The 22365-nt window shown below is 46.7% G+C and overlaps 1 protein-coding gene across 2 annotated transcripts in view; it reads left to right on the forward strand.

Annotated features, from left to right (window-relative positions):
* The window catches only part of ANKIB1 (ankyrin repeat and IBR domain containing 1), a 580820-nt gene that overhangs the window by 84339 nt on the left and 474116 nt on the right, over positions 1–22365 (forward strand). For both annotated transcript variants that reach the window (XM_078663642.1, XM_078663643.1), the window contains exon 3: positions 17574–17874. In XM_078663642.1, the coding sequence (XP_078519768.1) occupies positions 17574–17874 (301 nt within the window). The remainder of the gene's footprint in view (positions 1–17573; positions 17875–22365) is intronic.

Raw genomic sequence — 22365 nt, forward strand, 5'->3', positions numbered from 1 at the left:
ACTGGGGCATCCAAGACCTCTGGCGTACACAAAACCCCACAGACAAAATATACTCCTATTACTCGCCAGTGCATGACCTACATGTTAGACTAGATAGGATAGTAGGCTCCCAGTCACTGCTCCCGCTCGTAACTAAATCGGAATACTTAGGTAGGACGCACTCTGACCATAACCCCCTGGTATTCCAACTTAGCTGGGTGGCCGATAGACCTCCGGTGCCCACATGGCGACTGCAAGCGGCTGCGCTGGAAGATGCGGAGTTCAGATCATCCCTGAGTAGTGCCATTCTCTCCTACTTTGAGAACAACGGGGGCACGGCGAGCGACACTATGGTGGAGTGGAATGCCCATAAGGCAACCATACGGGGACACTGCATAGGGACCGCGTGGAACATCCGGGCGCAAGTGTCTGCGTCCCTGACCCGCATAGAATCTGAACCACAGCAGTATGAACGAGAAGGGGAGGGAGGGGGTAGACATGCGCCTAAGCTGGCGAAACTACGAGGAGAGCACACGGTCCTCATGGAACGATTACAGTGTCACAATTATGCAGCGCACACAGCCCAGACACACGCGAAGGCAGACAGAGCAGGTCGCTTACTAGCCTGGGTGGTACAGGCCACGGAGCGCAGGACGCCGATTGGCGCCATTCGTTTGGATGACGGTACTGTGATACACACACAGCGCACAATACATCAAGCGTTCACTGAGCACTACCGGGGCCTTTATAAAGCCAGAGGCACCGGCTGGGTCAATGCGGTGGTTGACTTCTTAGGGTTGGTCTCATTACCCAAGGTCACCGAAGCGCAGAGGGAGGAACTCTGTGCCCCGCTTACGCTGGAAAAAGTTGGTGACGCAATTCAAGCCTTGGCGACCGGGAAAACGCCGGAGCCAGACGGCCTACCGGCTGAATACTACAAGGCGAACAGAGAAGTCCTGTCACCACTACTGCAACAGATGTATCAGGAGTCGATAGCCGAGGGCGACTCCCGCCCTCGTTGAGGGAAGCGTTTTTAGTGTCCCTGCCCAAGCCTGATAGAGACCCACTGTCCATGGGCTCCTATCGCCCACTGGCGATGCTCAACACGGACTATAAAATACTGGCCAAGATGCTTGCTGAGCGGCTGGCACCGTTGGTCCCACAACTGGTCCATCCGGACCAGAATGGTTTTGTGCCAGCAAGGTCCACCTCCCTGAACCGTAGAAGGTATTTTCGAGTGGCGACGGAGGCGGCGATGGTGTGGCCTAGAGCAGGGTGCCTGATGCTAGACCTGGAAAAGGCCTTTGATAGCCTCGAGTGGGAGTACCTCCGAGCGGTGTTAGAGGCGTATGAGCTGGGCAGCGACTTCTTGGAGATGGTGGGGCTTCTGTACCGGAACCCTGTGGTCCGCGTTCGACTGGGGCCATATGTCTCGGAGGAGGGATGCCCCCTGTCGCCGCTGCTCTTTGCGCTGGCTTTTGAGCCTCTGGCGGCAGCCATGAGGTAACAGCTGGCTGATGGGATTCCACTGAGGGATGGCGTGCATCAGGTGTCCCTGTATGCGGACGACCTCTTGGTCTTTGTCAGGGATGTGAATAATATGCCGGATCAGCTCGCCCCATTACTAAGCCGATTTGCCGACCTCTCGGGGCTCCGAGTTAATGCGGGTAAGTCCTGCCTCTACGCCTTCATTAGCGAGGCTCGAGATCCAGAGTACAGCCTACACGGCACGAGAGTGCAATGGTGTGCGGACACGTTTAAATACCTGGGGATCCAGATATACCGACGGCCGGCGGACCTGAAGGATGGGAACTTAGGCAGAACAGTTACAGCGCTCAGGGCGCAGATAGGTTTCTGGTCCACGCTCCCCCTGTCAACCACGGGCAGGGTCGCTTTGACCAAAATGGTGATGCTTCCCTGCCTCCTATACTATTTCATGAATCTGCTGCTGTTCGTGCCCGCGGCCTTCTTTTCCAGGCTCAATGGGATTCTGCACGACTTTGTGTGGGGCGCGTCCAGACACCGACTGGCCCTGGGGAAGCTATTTCTCCCCACAGACAAAAGTGGCCTAGCTGCCCCCTGCTTTGAGCATTACTATCTGGCGGCGCAGCTCCAATGGGTTGCCCGCTGGTTGGCGGACAGGGGGAGGGAGGACACTGCCACAAGGGAGCCGCCTTATGCCTTGGAAAGGATCACTGCACTGTTTCACCCGCTGGCGGACAGGGCCAAACAGGCCCCGCTCCTGCTAGGGGTGGCGTACAGGTGCTTTCGTAGGGCACTCTACCTCACGAGGAGAGTGCTCCCGTACGTGCCTGCGGTGCCGCTGGAGGGCTCTCCGGGGGGGCGAAGGCGTCCTTACACACATCGCATGCTCGAACAGTGGCAAGCGGCGGAGGTGCAGACGTTGGGCGACCTCTACCAAGATGGAGGCCTGATCCACTTCGAGTCGCTGGTTGCGGAGGCTGGGCTCACCCCTGGGGGATTCCTGATGCATAGATCGCTCACAGCCCAGATGGCGATGAGATGGGGTGATATAACGGAGGCGCAGCACCTGGTGATACAGTACCTGCATGTCATGGGTAGGGGCAGACACCTCGTTAAATGGTTTGCTGCGTCCCTACGCTTGCACACAGAGTTGGACCTGGCCCCCCTTCGTGGGAAGTGGGAGCGAGATATGGGGAGGCCGCTGGCGGACAAAGAATGGGACGGATACTCAAAAGTCCGACGCGCATACCCAGAAACATGCGCTTTCGCCAGATCCAGGTATATATCGTCCACAGGAATAATCAAAACATGACTGGGAAGTTCCTATTCTTTTAAAGCACAACATTATACATATAAAAGGAAGTTGCCCACAAAAACACTGTCGGATATCAAAATTATTTTATTTTTAGTTATTTAGATAGATAAAAAAGACATTCATTTGTTCAAGCAGGGTTATAAACATCAGACACATTATTTAATATAATTAGATCAATGTTGCCATATTGGCCCAGCACTAGAAAACAGTAACCCTAAGTTACAAGGACCATTCATACTCACATACATACACACTGTACATCATCACAATAATAATAATAAGAAAAAACACTGTAAACACATTCAGGACTAGCAGACAGGGAAAAGCGCCGACACGCGTTTCGGAAAGAGTGCCAGATTTTGGAATTCCTTCATCAGGGCGCAGGTAAATAGCTGTTACAGTTCCATATTAACTTGGCTGGGCAACAGACTAGAAGACCGAAGTGTTTCTGTGGGCAATAAATAAAAATAGACATACATAATAAGCAGGGGGGAGAAGGAAAGGGAATATAGGTCATCAAAGCTGTACATTAGAACGTGATAGAGAATACATTTCTAGGTAAATATTTAAACATACTTGCACCACTGTCTCATAGGTAGTGGTTGCATAACCAGTAAGCACACATGAATTAGAGTAAAAACGGGAGAACAGGAGCTAGTAAGGAAAAGGTTTAAAGTGTCTAGCCTAAACTAGTATTTAATATTGAAACCTCACATATGCTCAGAAAAAAGCCATAAATCCACATATGATTTCATCAGGGGACGAATGGCTTACCTGTAATAAAAGCCCAGACGTTACTTAGAAGGGCTGGAAGAAGAAATCTCAAGAAGTCTCGATGAGGAAATTACAGGAGAGGGGTACTATAAAAAGGACAGAAGAGGAGCCTAGCTCGCGGCCGTGATGGTCGCCCTTTAGCTCGGCTCCCGCAGCCCTCCGTCCTGATTGACTATCCTGTCTTCTATCCTGTCCGAGGACGACACATCTTTTGGGGCATTGAAACATAACGGCTTGGTCGTACTTACCGTCCGACCCCGGGGTCTCGGTGTGCAGTGGCTCCGGAGTTGTGGCCTCCGAGGGATCGGGGCCTCTGCGAGACTTGGACCGGGACCTGGCCGGCGGGATCCGACGGCTCTCGGCCCCGGCCGAGAGCGAGAACCAGTGTTGGGAGCCGATGTGCGAAGATCCCGGCGATCCTGACCCGGGCCTGCCCTGGTGGCCGCGCGGCCGACGTGGGTGAGAGGCCCCGGGACCTGATTCTGTGAAGGGGTCTCCCGCCGCCGCTGCTTGGTCCGGCGGCCCTGGTCCTCGGGGCCCGGCCTCCGCTTGTTTGGGGCACCGGGGCTGGTGCTGGCGGAGACCCGTTTTGGGCCGATATCCTTTTGGCATCGAGGCCGCCCTTGCTGGGACCCCCGGAGCTTGTAAAGTCCTACATTTGCGAACTGTTATTTCCGGGGGTCTTGGTGGGCGGTGATTGGGCTGATTCACGAAATGGCGGCCGACCCTCTGGAACGAGAATCACCCTGTGGCGGCGGGCCCGTGTTGCCTAATCGTGTGGGGAGCGGATCTGGTGGACGTGAGCCGACGGTCAGAGATATCCTGGAAGCCCTGAGATCCCTACACGCTTCCCTGGCCCTGGGAGTCTCGGTGGGTCCGCCACGATCTGCCGCCATTTTGGGCGGCCATTTCTTCTTGTCGCCCTCTTGTTTCGATGACTTCATTGCCTCGCCCCCCTCGATTGACTTGAGTGTCTCCGCCACTGATCGAAGATCGTGTAGTGCGCCGGTGACTTTGGGGCGCCCTGCTTTTCATGGTTCGGACCCCGGGGACTTGGATGCTGTACTGCGACCATGTTCGACATTGTTGCCTGAAACTATTGGTGGACTGTCTCCTGTGCTTGCTTCGACGACTTTGCCTGTGTCTATAATTGGGGCCACCTCGCCCGATCCAGTGGCGCAACTGAACTCCTGTTTTACACTGATCGTGCTGCGATTGTTGATGCATCTACACTTTCGGTTCGGACTATTGCTCCCTTGTGGATCTATCTACCCCCCACGTAGCTATGTTAGTCACCATTCCACTCGACTATATGCTGATTTCGTATTTAGTATGTGGTTTTACATTGCCATGTGATGGGTGGGGTTTGTCGCTCGAAAGGGTTGGGGGTGAACTGTATGACTTCTGTTTGATTCCCGGTATACGATTTAGTAGCATCATTGTTTTTAATCGTAGAAAGGTGGGCGGTCCCCTTCTCTTAATGTTTTATAGCGCGTGATGGGGTGTCGTCCTGGTCTGTTTTTGACTGTGCTTTTCTGGTTGGGCGGAGGGCTGCGGCCGCCCGTTCGGATTATAGTTATTCTGCTCCTCCCTCCTGTCCTTTTTTCTTCGCTTTTGTTGTTTTGTTTTTTGTCTCGTTCTTCTTTCTTACTTCTCGCTATATTTCGGGTTCTGGTTTAGGGCGACAGGCACGCTGTCTGAAGGGTAGGCCATAGCCTTCTACAGGGGTGCAGGGTGGGACGGGTGGGTTGGGTACTATTTTTTGTTTGTCCTCTGGTTCTATGGCCCTTTTCTATCTCTTTTTCGTGAGGCCGCGTCTGTCCTGACCTCCTCTGGTGTGTTTCGGGTGGGGGGTGTGGCGTCGTTAATCCTCCTGATAGGTTTCGGCTGTCTTTCTCCCTGATCGCCATACCCCCACTTGGGCCGCTACTCCTTTTGTCTCCTGTCTTCCTGCCACGGGGGGCCTGGGTCGGCGTGTCTTCTTCCTTTCGTTTTTCTTATTTCTTTATTTCCCTTTTTATTGTCTTATTTTGTCTTCCCTCCGTTTTCCCTTCCCTTCCCCCTCCCCTTCCCTACCTCGTCCCCCCCCCCTTTTTCCTCTCGGTGTCCTAGAAGTTATTATGACGAGCTGGTTTTGGTTTATTGTCTTTCCGATCCCTCTGTTCTGGCTTGGTAGTGTCTGGGGTGGCGGGCATGTTACGAGAAGAATGCTCAGGGGCTGATTGTGTCTCAAGGCATTCTTCACTCTAGCAATAGATGCAGCAAAACAGAAACAACATACGATTTTCAATATCGTAAAATCTTTCACTCATCCCAAAGCACTGGCACTTGAAATTCCCCCCTCACAAGCCCTCTGTGATCAAATCGCTGATTTCTTTGAGGAGAAAATTAATAATATCCATAAGGACTTCCCCCCGGCTCCCATCCTAATCCAAGCGTCTGACACATCCACTCCCTCACTAAACCAATTTACAGCAGTCTCCCTATTGCAAACGCACAAAGCCATACTAGCCTGCAAATCAGGTGCACCCACAGACTCCTGCCCCCCAGTCATCTTGCACCACCTCATTGAGTCCGTCAACCCTCTAATCAATGCGATTGTGAACGAATCCCTTGACTCCGGTATTGTTCCTATTGAGTGGAAGAAGGCCACAGTCAAGCCCCTCATGAAAAAGCAAAATAAATCCCCTACTGATTTGTCCAATATGCGCCCAATCTCACTCCTCCCTGCGCTAGGCAAAATCACCGAGCAACTAGTCCACGAGGAATTAAAGAATTTTGTGGAAAATCAATGTATCTTACACCCGCAGCAATCCGGTTTTCGTTCCGGCCACTCCACAGAGACCGCTTTGATTGAGTTGTCAGACACCATCAAGTTCTTGCAGGATGAGGGCAGGCAGGCCGTCCTCATCCTGCTCGACTTAACCGCGGCCTTCGACACCATCTCGCACACTATTCTAATTAATAGGATGCGTGAGATTGGTGTCTCGGGCTCCGCACTTGCTTGGATTACATCATTTCTGTCCAATCGCTCTCAATCGATCTCCTTAGGCCCCTTTGTTTCCGGTGAACGATCCATCACCTCAGGGGTACCACAGGGTTCCATCCTGAGCCCCCTCTTTTTTAACGTGTATATGGCCCCCCTTCTTACGTTGATTGAATCACATGGGATTCTCGTGACATCCTACGCTGATGACACCCAGCTTGTCGTCACTATCGATAAAAGACTTCCGGATGCTGCCATCAAATTCCAAAACTGTCTGTCAGAAGTCTTTTCTTGGCTCAACCTGCACCATTTAAAATGCAACAGCGCCAAAACAGAAATAATTCCCCTCGGTAAAGGCACATTCTTTTCCCCCAAAGACTGGTGGCCTCATAATTCCGAAGCAGCACCGAGCGCGGTTGCCTCAGCCCGCAACTTGGGTGTTCAATTTGATGCTTCCCTCAGCTTCGATGAACATGTGCGCATTACCGCAGGGCGCTGTTTCAGTTTGATCAGGCAATTAAAGAAATTTTTTAATTTTCTGCCTATCAGTGCCAGGAAATCAGTCGCGGTGGCGCTTATCCTCTCCCGGCTGGATTATTGTAACGGCCTCCTGGCAGGTATCAAGAAGTCCTCTCTGAAAAAACTACAAACTGTCCAACATGCAGCAGCCAGGCTTGTTCTGAAACTCCCCCGCAGGTCCTCGGCCTCTGCAGCCCTCAACGCCCTCCACTGGCTGCCCCTCCACAAGAGAATCCTTTTCAAGCTCTTAGTCACTGTATTTAAAGCTAACAGGTGCATGGGTCCATCCTACCTGATTAAGCGCTTCCAGCGCTACAATCCAACTCGCTGTTTGAGGTCATCGGGCGCCAACTTCATCTCTGAACCCCGTATAAAATTAAAATCCAAGGGTGGAAAGACCTTTTCTTTTCTGGCGGCCAAGGCATGGAACCGCCTCCCCCCCAGCCTTAGGCACGCCCCCTCCGAAAGCCTATTTAGGAAATCCTTGAAAACCTGGATTTATGCTCAGTCCGACTCTTCAGTTCTCGCAGCTATTTGATCCATGCCCCCCATAGACGACCTTCTGTGTGCTCAGCGCCAAGATGCTCCCTCCGGAGCGAAAGTCAGCGCTTTACAAATGACAATAAATATCAAATATCAAACATATCCTGATTTCTTGAATGCATTGTATTATCCCCCCCGATCTTCTGGCCCCATGCCCCCTTATTAATGTTGCAGTTGATTACGGGATATCGGATGCCTCCGTATTGAACGTGCGCCTGTCATACGTCTTCTCCCCATATTATAAAATTAAGCCTTATTTACTCCTGTGTTTTAGCCCTTTGGTTCCTGAATTCTTTCTCCCCCCTTTTATGATTGTACGGCCTCTGCTTTGTATTGATTGATTATGTGATATTTGCTTGATGACTCCTGATTGTTTTGTACATTGCGGCCGGCCGGCTGGGTTGTAGGCCTTGACTTGTCTCTCCTTTTTGATGTCAATAAAGGTTTTAAAAAAAAAAAAAAAAAGGACAGAAGAATGAAGAAAAAAAGGATTTAAAAAAGCCTTATTCAGTTACATGAATGCATACTCGCCATTCGGGTCACAAAGTCAAGGACATCGGAAACGTTATCCAAAAAGTCAGTACCTCCAAACTAATTTTAGACATCTATAGCACTAGTTAAGTTTAAAGGTTATAAGAGGCACTTGATTCACATAATTACCTCCAGAATGTCCGAAAGTGCGTACATTGATTCAGGAAGCACGTAATCAATTCCGTAAGAGTAAAGGCAAGTTTATGGAGAGCGCAATACTCAAATCTGAAACAAGATAAACAAATGTACGTGACACGGGAGGGGAGCAGAACGACATTAAAGTAATAATTGATCACTCGAGTGCTCTACACGAAACTTAATCGTGGTAATCAAAGCGCGTCTCGTATGGTACGTCAGGCAGTGTTTCACTCATGAAGAGCTTTGGATAGAGCGATGCAGGGTAAAGCGCTCGGGCACAATCCCTAGAAGATACAAAGCAATTATAAGTATTGCTTTAAGATACGAGCATATCTGAAGCTTTTGGGAACGAAAATGCTCAGCGGGCGATAATATGCGCAAGGTACATAGTCACGAGGAGACTTACCAGTGCGAACGCGAGGAATTTCTCACGACGATCTGCTGCCTATTTCCTCCGAGAGAGAGAGGTGGCAGCCGGATAAGCCCAAGGTTTAAATAGAGTGCACAATTAGCTAAATGCTGTGCACCTGACGGGGGGCGGCTTCCTCTGCACGGGAAAACGGGTATCGCCGAAATAGACGAAGGATCTAAGGAATATATTAGGAGTAGAGATAGGACTGACACGACCCGGCTATTGCACTGAGAGTTGATAGGAAAAAATAAAACAAAAAATGATAAAAGAAAATAGAAAACGGGGTTAGATGGAGAAAGCTAACGAATAGCATTTTCCCAGGGAATACATTTATTTAATCCGGAGACAGCCGTCTCCATGGTGAAAATCCAAAATACTTCCCTCTTACTTCTGAGAGAGTCGATGTTTCCATCTTTAGGGCAATGGATCCGTTCAAGGATCAACCATTTGAGGTCTTCAATTTTGTGTCCCATTTCTTTCCAATGGGCCACTAAAGGTGCTCCCGTCCGGGAGTTCCTGATGCATGATTTGTGTTCGGAGAACCGATATCGGAATTCCCTACTGGTTTCTCCAACATAGCCTTTGGGGCAGGGGCAGGTCAATAAGTATATAACATTGCTGGACTTGCAGTTAAACATCTCTTTGAGTTTGACATATCTTTTGCCCCATTTGAGTTCAGGGGTACAGATGACTTGGTCACAAGCGTGGCCACCCCCACACTTATGACTCCCTAGAATGGGGTTGGCTCCTGTAATACTTTTTTGCACATGACCTATAGGGTCAGATGTAGACGCCCTAACCAAGAAGTTTTTAAGATTCTTGTTTCGTCGAAACGCAAATATAGGTTTATCTAGCTTATCAGACGACTTGTCAAGGTTCAGTAGATGCCAGTGTGAGTTAATCACAAATCTAAGTTTATCATTAAACTTCGAGTGAGTAGAGATCATCACAAGCTTGTCGTCCCCTTTTTTCTCTTTAGGACTCAGGAGGTTCTCCCTGTTGAAATATTTAGCCCTCTTGTAAGAATCCCGAATGAGACGCTTAGGGTAGCCTCTGTCAGCGAATTTCTTCTTCATTATGCCTGCATGAAATTCAAAATTGTTCAAATCAGTACAATTCCGGCGAAGCCTTAAAAATTGACTAAACGGAATGTTATTTCTTTGGCTGCGCGGATGAAAGCTATCATACATAAGCAGCGTATTGCGTGCCGACGGTTTAGTATAGAGGGATACTTCTAACAAGTTGTTGTTCTCAAAGATCCACACGTCAAGAAATTCTATTTTTTCTGAGCTTACGTTGGTACTGAATTTAAGGTGTGGATCACATAGGTTTATCCACTGGGTAAATTCATTCAATAGCTCAATAGGTCCTTGCCAGATAAAAAAGATATCGTCTATATATCTGTTGTACTGTGTGACATTTTCGAAGAAGGGAGCAACTTCGTTGTAAATATGCTTTTCTTCGAACATCCCCATATATGCGTTGGCTACATTCAGGGCACAGGCAGCGCCCATACTGATTCCCAGTATTTGTTTGTAGATGTTATTATCAAATTCAAAGAAGTTCTCATTGAGAACTATAGCAAGACATTCAAGAACAAACAATTTTTCAAATCCGCAGTTTGCTCCATTCAGCATTTTTTTGACGGCTTTCAACGCCCCTTCTTGTGGGATGTTGGAATAAAGTGCCTCAATATCCATTGAGACAAGGAGATCAGTCTGGGGGTTGAACTTAAGACATTCAATCTTGGAAATCAAATGTCCAGTATCACGGACATAAGCTGGAAGCTGACAAATGATGGGAGATAAACAGGCATCCACGAATTTAGAAAGTGGTTCTGTTAGTGAACCAATCGTCGACACAATGGGCCTAAACGGAGGTACAGTCAGATTTTTATGCAATTTGGGAAGTCCATACATAATCGGTATTTTATAATGGATTTTATTAAAAAAATCGAATTCCTGACTGCAGATGGAACCTCTGGATAGAGCATCGTTAGTGATGTCAATTTTTTTTCTCCATAATTCTCTTGGCTGGATAGTTGCCCACTTTAGTGAAGTTTTCAGGACACTCGAGCATAGACACAATCCGTTCTTTGTATGTGATATTGTCTAACAAGGCTATCCCCCCCCCCTTGTCACAGGGTTTAACAATAAGAGAGTTATCAGATGACAACTTCTTAAGGACTTGATATTCATCATAACTAAGGTTATATGATGATTTGGGGACATACGTGGCCAGACTTTGAATTTTAGAACTTACTGCTTTTTCAAATACTCCCACTTCTGGACCCACCTGTTCCAAAGATGGTGTAAAAACAGAAGGGGGACGGAAACAAGAGTTGTTGTCAGATGGTCCGATCTCTCTATTCATAAAGAACTTCTTCAGTCTTATTTTACGATAAAAAGATTGAAGATCTCTTTGAAGCTCAAACAAGTTAAATGGAGCTGTAGGAACAAAAGATAGTCCTCGAGACAAAAGATCAACTGTAATACTTTCCAAGGTTTTTTTTGACAGATTAAAAATAGGAATCGTGGGCAAAACTGAAAGATCCATGTTCTCCACTATTCCCTCCAATACTGGTTCCGCCGAGTTTCCAGAAACCGTGGGGGATTCTCTGCTTGTTGATACCCATTCTGTTGGTACCTTGTGTTCTCTTGTGGTCTGAATCTCACTCGAGATGTGCCTCGGCGGTTCCCCTAAAAACGATTAGATCTCTGGGGTCCATTAAATCGTGGACGTCTATTCGAGAAGTTCTCATTAGAGCTAGATGCGCCCTCATTGTCTGACTCCGATGTTTCTGAGAAGTTCCGGAGTTGCCTATTGGACCAATATTGTTGGTCCCCCTGTTGCATATCTCTAGATGAGTAATATTGGGCATGCAGATAAGGGTACACCCTTTCCTCGGAGAAGTAGCGGATGTCTTTTTTAAGTTTTTCAGTTTTTCTGCGCAAGATATATTCATTGAAAGAGTCCAGTTCTAAATTTACTTCTTCTAATTTGCGCTTCGCGTCACCTACCACATCATTTTTCAGTAATAGGTCTTCCATTTCGGCAATCTCTTTGAGGAGACTGCTAGCTACCTCTCTGGCCGTTTCAATAATTAATAGCATGAGGTCTCTCGAACAACGATTTGCTATCAATGATCATCTTTCCAAGAAGAGGCGGATTTCAGCAAACAGACCAGGAATATTCCTCACCCGGAGTCCATTAGGGATAACTCCGGCTTTTAAGTATTGAATCATAAATTCAGCGTGGGATTCAGTTCTCTTAGCTTTTTTCTTAAGGTTAAGCAATTTTAACCATTCATCATTAGACCCTTTGTTTAGAGAAAAGGGTTGATCTGAGGATGAAGATGGTCCCATGAGACGGGTAAAGTCCTCTTCACTAAAGCCAAATGTTTTAATGGTGTCCATTTTCTTTTAATGTACTAAAGAAAGAACAACGATTACGCGATAAGAAGGAGAAATAAAATTAAAGAAAACCAATAAATTAAATAAAAAATAAATAAAAGAAAAAAGATTATTATCAACTAATACCCCAAGAAAATGTGTGCTCACTGATTCAAGTATATCCCAATAGCTAATCTGTATATATATATATAAGTGACCGAGAAAGGGGGGGGGGGAAGGAAGGGAGGGGGGAGGAGGGGGAAATGAAACCCTTACGGGAACGTGCCGGGAACAATATTAATTAACAAACAAGGGACCCTGAACCTAAAAATAGGATAAAGGGGAACAACCCACCAGGGAGTTCAGCAATAATCAAAACATGACTGGGAAGTTCCTATTCTTTTAAAGCACAAAATTATACATACAAAAGGAAGTTGCCCACAAAAACACTGTCGGATATCAAAATTATTTTATTTTTAGTTATTTAGATAGATAAAAAAGACATTCATTTGTTCAAGCAGGGTTATAAACATCAGACACATTATTTAATATAATTAGATCAATGTTGCCATATTGGCCCAGCACTAGAAAACAGTAACCCTAAGTTACAAGGACCATTCATACTCACATACATACACACTGTACATCATCACAATAATAATAATAAGAAAAAACACTGTAAACACATTCAGGACTAGCAGACAGGGAAAAGCGCCGACGCGCGTTTCGGAAAGAGTGCCAGATTTTGGAATTCCTTCATCAGGGCGCAGGTAAATAGCTGTTACAGTTCCATATTAACTTGGCTGGGCAACAGACTAGAAGACCGAAGTGTTTCTGTGGGCAATAAATAAAAATAGACATACATATTAAGCAGGGGGGAGAAGGAAAGGGAATATAGGTCATCAAAGCTGTACATTAGAACGTGATAGAGAATACATTTCTAGGTAAATATTTAAACATACTTGCACCACTGTCTCATAGGTAGTGGTTGCATAACCAGTAAGCCTACCTCACTCCGGCTTTAATTAATAAATACTTATATAGGGTGGACGCATTTTGCCCCCGATGCGGAGAGCTCGCTGCGGACCTTCATCACCTACTGTGGCGCTGCCCGCGGCTCAGTGATTACTGGAGGGAGGTACATGCCCGGCTCGTGCAATGTACAGGCCGCGAAATCCCTTATGACTGGCCGGAGTTTCTCTTGCATCATTTTAAACGATCTCCAACTACCAAAGTGTTGTCCCGTTTTCTGGACCTTGGGATGGTCAAGGCGGTGAGACTCCTGACAAAGCGGTGGAAAGCAGGGGAACCACCCAGTGTGCAGGCGTGGACCCTCTCTCTACTCTCGTGGGGCCGCGCGGAGTGGACCGCTATCAGGAGAGAGGAAACTATAGGACTCCGCAAAGAGCCCATGGCGGAACGTTGGGAGGACATGCTCAAGACACTGCAGGCAATAGGGACTGACGCAGCTGGGGAAGAGGCTGAGGGCATAGAGGGCAAAATGGCTGACCATGGTGAGGGGCGCACAGGGGCCACCGCTAATAGCAGCATTGACAGCAGTAGGGCTGACAACAGCGCGCAGACGGGAACCCACAGCCGGAACGCGGCAGGGGAGCAATAGCCAGGGGGAACATATAAGCGCCAGGAGCGGGGGGTGGTGGAGTGGGGGGTGCGGGAGGCTAACTGGACGAGATGAGAGAATAAACATGCATATACTGTCTGTCAGGGGGGCAGGGGGGACCTTGGGAAGGGGGAAAAATGGGATTGATTTGTATTGTGCCTAGAGGACACTGCCGCATCTAGTTACCACTGTTTATTGCAAATGTTGTGGTTGCAACTGAGTTATGTTTACATGAAATGGCACCCGGAGTGGAGAGGAGACGCAAAGACTTGCACGAACCATGACCATACACGAAGGCCCGGGACTCAGTCGCCTGACGCATATGTCACAATATAGTAGCGTCTAAACACTGAATGGTGAGGTCGGTGTACTGATAGCAGAACAATGGGATAAATGTTTGATGTGCATGATGCGTACAATGTGTTATTGGAAATGTAGATGATGAAAATGCCAATAAAAAAGAGTTGACAAAAAAAAGATAATGTTAGCGCCTAAACACTCTAAACCACAGTAGGATAATATGAAGTATAGTAATTTCAATTCTTACCCCCCTGGAATGTATGAGGAACATGTAATGCATGATGGCTTAAGAAAGAAAATAAATATATTTGGGTTGTTAACAGCACAACCTTTCTTAATGACCAATTCAATTGTAATGAGTAGCCATCTAAAAATTAAGCTAACTAAATGGTATAGAGCTCAAAGAGAGAGTTAAAAACAACTGTCCACTCCCAAGACCGAGAGCTCCTTCAAAGTCCAGCCATGAGCTCCTTAACTTCAGAAGCCGGGGTAACTGGTTGTTTGTTGCATAATGAACACCACATAAAATATGCCAAACAAGGTGAGAGGGTACTGAGCACGAAATAACAATTAGGGGAATGCAGATGTCAGAACGCCGCTGAAAAGATCCCCGGTACAGCAAGCCAAGGGAGCCTTATGGAGAGCGGACCACCTGACAAGCGCTAGCGCGTTACCGCCAAATTGAGAAACTCATCACGAAGGTAACATGCAAAGGGAGGAACATTAGGGAAGTCCTTCAGTGATTTCAGGTATCGGGAAACAGAAGATCAGCACACCACCACTCCCGACGGGTAAAACAGGAACCAGGTGAAACGCTAGTACGCTGTAATTCAGGACCCGGAAGACAAGGACAAAACCCGAAAGTGACGACACGAGGCAACAACTAGAACGCGAAACTCCGTCTCCACCTCCTTCTTTAAGGCGGCATGCACTCTAGCTCCGGCGCAACCATGACACATAATGGTACTAAACATGCTGACCCTGAGACCAGGAGTGCATTGACATCAAGCAAGAAAATACACACATACTAGAAACAGGGATATTCAGAAGTTGATGGGTTCTCTCTGAATCCTGTTGTAATCCAACACTCTAAGTACTCAAATTCTGATGCCTCATGTTGTGCCCCACTCCTAAATTTCCATAACTTGTGATCAAATGATAATACCACAATGGGTAGATACTGCTTCCTGCTGAAGCCATATGTATTCCCCTTGTAGTGTTACTTCGTCATTTAGTAGTAGTTTCATCTTTATTTTGGTTCTTTAGACCATAAAAGCATATGAAAACATTGTGCACAAACAATTAATTGCATTTTCAAATATGATTTTAGTTCTATAAAATAATAAAATAATTTTTACTGGTAAGGAATCAATTAAGACCGATAAAAGGAAAGTGTCCCCATGCACAGCCCATCACTACTTTGGGCAAGTAAACATGGTAAGGTTCATTTCTAAAAAATAAATATAACTGCTATCGCATTTCCATTTAAAAGGTACGGTACTACATTTATCAAACCACATCGACCCTGGGGCTATCAAGAATTCGCATATAAAAGAGCTAATCAAGAATAAACACAAGTACATATCCAATTAAAACAACACTCCATGCTTTTTAGGTCAAGCCTGGACAGCGCATGCAGTGCTCGGCAAGACATGCTGTATTCAGGTATGGAGTTAAAGCTTCGCCCACTCTCTGCCCATATTTTTCTTTGGCTTGTGTGATTCTCCTCTCCAAACTGTGTCTTTTCATTGGTCAATATGCTTGGTAGGCCCTCCTTAGTACCACCTTGTATAATTTTGTAACCTCTCATGAGGACATCCCTTGTTACGTGTGTTGTAACTCTGTAGACTTCAATTGTAGCCTCTAAGCACTATTTTCTCAAATAGCTTTGTCTTGCCTGCTGTTGCAGGCAGAATAGGCACTCTACTAATGCTTTAAAAAATAATCTTTATAGCACGGGCGCCAAAAGCATTTGCACTGCAATAGGTCTCACATTTACGAGAGTTTAAGCTATTGGCATTGTAAATGACATGCCTTTTATTTATCTGTTTTAAAAACAACACATAAATAAAAGGCATTGCCATTTACAAAGCCAATGGCTCAAACTCTCGTAAATGCGAGGCCTATTGCATTGCAAATGTTTGTTCCTTTATAGCCACACTGTTTAGAGGTCATAACTGACTCCAAATACCACCACCTGGCTAGTGTCCTATCTCAAAATACGATAAGCCACCCGATATGACCTCAAATCCCAGAGTGTACACAGCGGTTTAATACATCTCTGCCTGGGTCTGTCATATGCTGGACAGAAAACAAGAACTTGTTCATCATCCTCACTGGCATGGCCCTCAGGCTGGGGAAATCGTTTGGTGACACTTCCATCTGAGTGTAAAGTTGTTAACATGAAGTGTTCCCAGTTTGAATTTGATGAATAATGTGCGCTTCATTGGTGGATAAATGTAGGCTTCCTCAGCAGGGAGGAATTTACTGGCCAAGAAGGCTTCTACCAACCCCAGAGTTATTTATACTCCTAATGAGCCTCACCACTGACAATCAGACACAGAATACACTGACATAGGGATGGCATTGACAGTGAGACAGGCAGTACACGGCCACTAGGACAGGTTTAAAGTGGCGCCAGGGCAGATAATGAACTTGTGCGGGGGGAAGGGGGGACTCACTGCTGCTGGAACATGGAGAGACAGACGGACAAGTGATTGTAGTGACTATAACATAAATTCATGGCAGGGAGAAACTGGTGCAAGCTCTGGGACCAGGATATACCTTCACACATTGTGATGGGAGACACTTCCCTGCACACTAAGACTGAAATGTAAATCCACTGAAGCTGTTGGCAAAAGGTTGCAAGACCTTACTAAAGCAACTGCCATACTTAAAATGCTGTATCAGCAAATAGGAGTCAGTACACTTAGCCACCCTGCAGTGCTAAGGGGATATGCAAATGGCAATTACTTTTCTATACGCAAACTGTGTAAAATACCACTCAGCAGTTTCTAGGGGATATGTAAATAGTAAGCAAATTGTGTCAAATAGCAATGATAACGTGAATATTTTCATGTTGTCATTTGGGAATATGAACATCCACAGTATAAGATAATTCCCTTACAGAACTTCCATATTAGAATGATAATTCTTGTTTTGTTTGGTCAAATACCTGATAGCTTCTGAAGTGCTTGTCAAAATGATTCGCATTTGTGTTGGCACAAAGTGCAGTTGTGTGTCTATTGGACACAGATAGTCCCTTCATCTGCAAAAAGGTGTTATTTAAGCAAATTCCAGTGTAGACGAAGAGGCATTCCGCACATGTAGTGCGTAAGAAATTGCTCATAACGAATTCACATTCCATATTTGTGATCAAGTAAGCTAAACAGCAGTTCAACACTTTCTTGATTCTTTTGGGCAAATTGAAAATATTTCACTGACATTCAATAATTTCTGTTCAAACATTGCTTGAATACATACCAAAATCAAGTATTTACATTCAAACTGTGAACTACAAAATAACTGGTGTCCATAAGAATAATAAAAAATAATGCACTTCCCATTTCTGCTTGCAGGGCATTTCTTTTTGGTAAAGATGGAAACCCAAACAAACGAAATGTGCACAATGAGACGGCAATGCACTTGCTGTGTATGGGTCCCCAAATCATGATATCTGAAGGTGCCATCCATCCTCGCCCATTTCGACTGTCCGAAGACAACTTCCGCAGAGCTGATTGTCTGCAGATGATTCTGAAATGGAGAGGTGCAAAGATTGACCAGGGGGAATATGAACGAGCTGCTGTGGATGCAGTTGACAATAAAAACAACACACCTTTGCACTATGCTTCTGCCTCAGGGATGAAAACATGTGTCGAGGTAATATAAGTTTAAAGTGCATCTACATATGTATTATTGTCAATATGGTTGTTTTGTCCAGGACGTTTTGACTTGAATGGTAATGCAGACTTCGGATTTTTTTTTTTGGGGTTGTTTGGACGACACATATACAATTGTTTTTAGAAATAATCATATTTCTTTGCTTTTTTTTCTAAAATCTGTGACAGAAATCTTTAATGTGCAAGTGTGATTTTGTTCCCTTGAACAGTTATGATTTAAGCCCACAGAATAAGCAAGATTTAGGACTTTTGTTTAGAAATCCCAGAATAAGAAGTTGAGACAAAGTTGAACTCAACTCACTGACATTTGCATATAACAAGTAATATAACAAGAAAGGCTACAAGACATAAGCTTATAATACCTTTTCTGTTTGTGTGGGAGACATTCTCTAAATCAAGTAACTTTATGCTTTTAGCATGGTGACTGTAGTTAAACATGCTGTGCATACTCCTGCCATCTAATGTTGAGATCAGATGTGTGAAACTTGTTTTTGTTCTAAGAAGTCTTTTGAGTCACAAGGTATTGTGACTTCTTCTAATAGTGGGTATGCACCTGGGCATCAACCCTTGGTTAGATTGTTTTTTTTGTAGCTGTCGGTGTCGGACATACTTCAGTGAGCTCTGGTTTGACGCCTCGTGGTGTTCTCTTCGGGCCTTCGATTCCTCACCACTCGTTGGTATTGTGTTTTCGTCATGTGTTCTCTCTCTCTTCTAATTGTCGTGTTCCTTCCATCAGTGTCCCGTTCGAGGCATCACCCCTCCGGTTCAGTTTCCAGGCAGTTTGCTGTATGAGAATGTCTGTGGGTAATTGAAACAACTCCCTTTCAAAACTGCCTAAAGTGTTTTGCACGAAGTTCCCATGGAAGTTTTGTAGCTCCTCACGCCGACGTGGACGACGTCACAGAAGTGCTCCAAAAAATCTTCTGGTGCCTTTCTCAGGTGCCTGGTGACAGAGTCAAAGAGACTGGATCAGACAGCGAAAAAAGTTTTCTCTCCGGCTAGTATGTCCCTCAAATCCACAAATGCCACATGCCTTTTAGGGCGTTATATTCACGCTCTGATGGACTCTGCGAAGCAGTTGGTGCCAAAAATACCTGAGGAGGACAGGAAGAACTTCAGTGAGGTTCTTGCGGATACGCAAGATGCTGCTCGCCAAGTGATCCAGAGCGGATTGGATACGGCAGACTCTGTGGCAAGAGTAATGGTGTCTTCTGTTGCCACTAGGAGGGCTGCTTGACTGAAAACATCTGAATTTTCCCCTGATGTATATGCTACTTTAATAGATCTCCCTTTCGATGGTTCCGGCCTTTTTGGAAAGAAGGCGGATGCAGCCTTGGAAATGTTTAAGGAGAATAAGGCCACGGCTAGGTCTCTAGGCCTACAATCCAGAGGTTCTTCGAACAAAAGATTCAGAGGTTTTGGAAGATCGTCCTTTCGTTCGTACAAGCAGCCACAGCAACAGCAGCAGCAACAGAATACCCTGTATAAATCTTACAGGGGCAGAAACAGGTCCCGTGGAAGAGGTCCTCGAGTCTCCTTCTCCTCCTCCTCTTCCTCCTCTTCCTCTTCCCACCCTCCTCCTGCCACAGCAAAGCCGCCCTAGATCCCCCATTCCGGATCATGTTGGTCCTGTAGGGGGTCGGCTTACTCATTTTCTACAAGATTGGGAATCGGTCACATCAGACCTTTGGGTTCTCAATCTTGTAGAAAATGGGTATGCTCCTCCCTTTCGGGAATTTCCCCCAAATTACCCTCCTTGTCAAGGATTATGCACTAAAGACAACTTACGTTTCCTGCAGGAGGAAGTCCTGACTTTACTGAGAAAAGGTGAGATAGAGGTGGTCCCGGAGCAGGAAAGGGGTCAGGGATGCTACTCCCAGTATTTTGTGATACCCAAGAAGGATGACAGGCTTCGTCCAATCCTGGACCTCAGGATCTTGAACATGTTTTTGAAACAGGAGAAGTTCAAGATGCTCACCCTTGCGCAGGTTCTTCAAGCGCTGCAGCAAGAGTACTGGATGGTGTCGATTGACTTGCAGGACGCGTATTTTCATATCCCGATCCTGAAGTCGCACAGGAAGTATCTCCGTTTTACGGTAGGATCGCAACATTACCAGTTTGCGGTTCTACCATTTGGTCTTACTACTGCACCTCGAGTCTTCACCAAGGTGATGGCGGTGATGGCAGCCCATCTCAGAAGGTCAGGGATACCAGCATTCCCTTATCTGGACAACTGGCTGATCAAAGCAGAGTTGCCGGAGAAGGTGCTCCATCATCTGCAGATTACAGCTCAGTTGTTGTACAGGTTGGGTTACTCGATAAACATGCCCAAGTCTCACCTGGTGCCCTCTCGGCGCAACCTGTTCATAGGTGCGGTACTGGATACCACTGTTTGTCGGGCATTCCCTCCTCCACAAAGGATTCTCGACATACAGGAAATGATTCCTTTATTTTACTATGGAGCGGCTGTTCCAGTCCTGAAGGTCCTTCGTCTGCTCGGTCTGATGGCTTCGTGTATTCTGTTGGTCAACCATGCACGCTGGCACATGAGGGCACTCCAGTGGTGTCCCCGGAGGTATCAGCACAACGGAGATCTCAGGGAGTCCGTGAGGATCTCCAGAGAAGCTGCAGCGGATCTATCTTGGTGGTGCGTGGAAGGCAATCTGTCTCAAGGAAAGCCATTTCATCTGCCTCCATCGGTGGCCACAGTGATAACGGATGCATCCACCTTAGGGTGGGATGCTCATCTGGGGGACCTGGAGATCAAGGGTCTTTGGTCTCCAGAGGAAAGGTTGCTTCACATCAACCTTCTAGAGTTGTGGGCGATACGTTTAACGCTCACAGCCTTCCTCCCTTCCCTTCGCGGTCAGTCGGTTCAATTCCTAACGGACAACACTACCGCGATGTGGTATGTCAACAAACAGGGAGGAGTGGGGTCGCATTGTCTCTGCAGAAAGGCTCTGCGTCTCTGATCCTGGGTTCAGGACCATCAGATTTGTCTGACGGCAAATCATTTAGCAGGAGTTCTGAACGTACGTGCAGACAGTCTTAGTCGGCAGTTCTCAGCTGACCACGAGTGAAGGCTTCATCCAGAGGTAGTTAGTCACGTCTTTCGGACGTGGGGGACTCCTCGGGTGGACCTGTTCGCCACTCTCGAGAACGCTCACTGCCCGTCATCCTGCAGTCTCCAGTATCCGATGCAGGGAGCTTTGGGGGACGCGTTTCAGTTGAGTTGGAACTCACATCTCCTTTACGCGTTTCCTCCCATACCCTTGATTCCTCGGGTTCTGAGGAAGGTTCGCCAAGACTGGGCCCAAATCATATTGATCGCCCCGGATTGGCCAAGAGGGTGTTGTACACAGATCTTCTCCACCTCTCCTCGTGCCCGGCACTCCATCTCCCTCTCAGGGCAGACTTCCTCTCTCGGTCGCAGGGGCAAGTTCTACACCCCCACCTCTAGACCTTACACCTTCATGCCTGGAGATTGAACGGGGAAACCTGAATTCTTTTTCTCTCCCACCTGACGTGGTGGATGTTATTTTATCAGCCAGGCGGGACTCCACCAAGTCTATCTATTCTTATAGGTGGTCCAAGTTTGTCTCATGGTGTGGAGGGAAGTCCATTGACCCCTTGAAGGCTCGCTTGTCTGACATTCTTCAGTTTGCACTCTCTTTGGCTCAGCAAGGTTTTGCTGTAGCGACAGTGAAAGGTTATCTTTCGGCATTGTTGGCATTTCTTTGCTTGCCGGACCAGCCCTCCTTATTTAAGTCTCCTGTAGTATTAAGATTCTTAAAGGGTCTTACAAATAAATTTCCTCCTACTCCTTTCATTGTGCCTTAATGGGACTTGAATCTTGTCCTTACTTTCTTAATGGGTTCATGTTTCGAGCCATTGCATAGGTGTCCCTTGAGGTTATTATCTTTTAAAACGGTCTTTCTGATTGCGATTACCTCGGCAAGGAGGGTAAGTGAGCTTCAAGCTCTAAGTTCAAAATCCGCGTTCTTGACTATTCATGCAGAAAGAATGGTACTCGGGACCAGGGCTGCTTTTCAGCCTAAGGTGGTAACTCCATTCCATCTGGGGCAGTTTATTACCCTCCCTACCTTCCATCCTCAACCCTCACCCTTCCAAGGAGGAGGAAAGACTTCACCTTTTGGACCCTAAGAGGGCAGTGAGCTTCTACCTGGACAGAACCAGGGAGTTCAGGATTGATGACCAACTCTTTGTGGGTTTCGTTGGCTGCAGGAAAGGCAGAGCGGTGCACAAGCGCACGCTGTCTAGATGGATTGTCTTGTGTATTAAGATATGCTACTCCCTGGCCAGTAAGGAACCTCCAGAAGGTTTGAGAGCTCATTCTACTAGAGCAAAGTCATCAACATCTGCTTTGTCTAGGGGTGTTCCTGTGGAGAACATTTGCAGGGCGGCAACTTGGGCCTCCCTTCACACTTTTGCAAAGCCTTATTTTTTAGAT

The sequence above is a fragment of the Lissotriton helveticus genome, chromosome 10, assembly GCF_964261635.1.
Source record: "Lissotriton helveticus chromosome 10, aLisHel1.1, whole genome shotgun sequence".
NCBI classification, from domain to species: domain Eukaryota; kingdom Metazoa; phylum Chordata; class Amphibia; order Caudata; family Salamandridae; genus Lissotriton; species Lissotriton helveticus.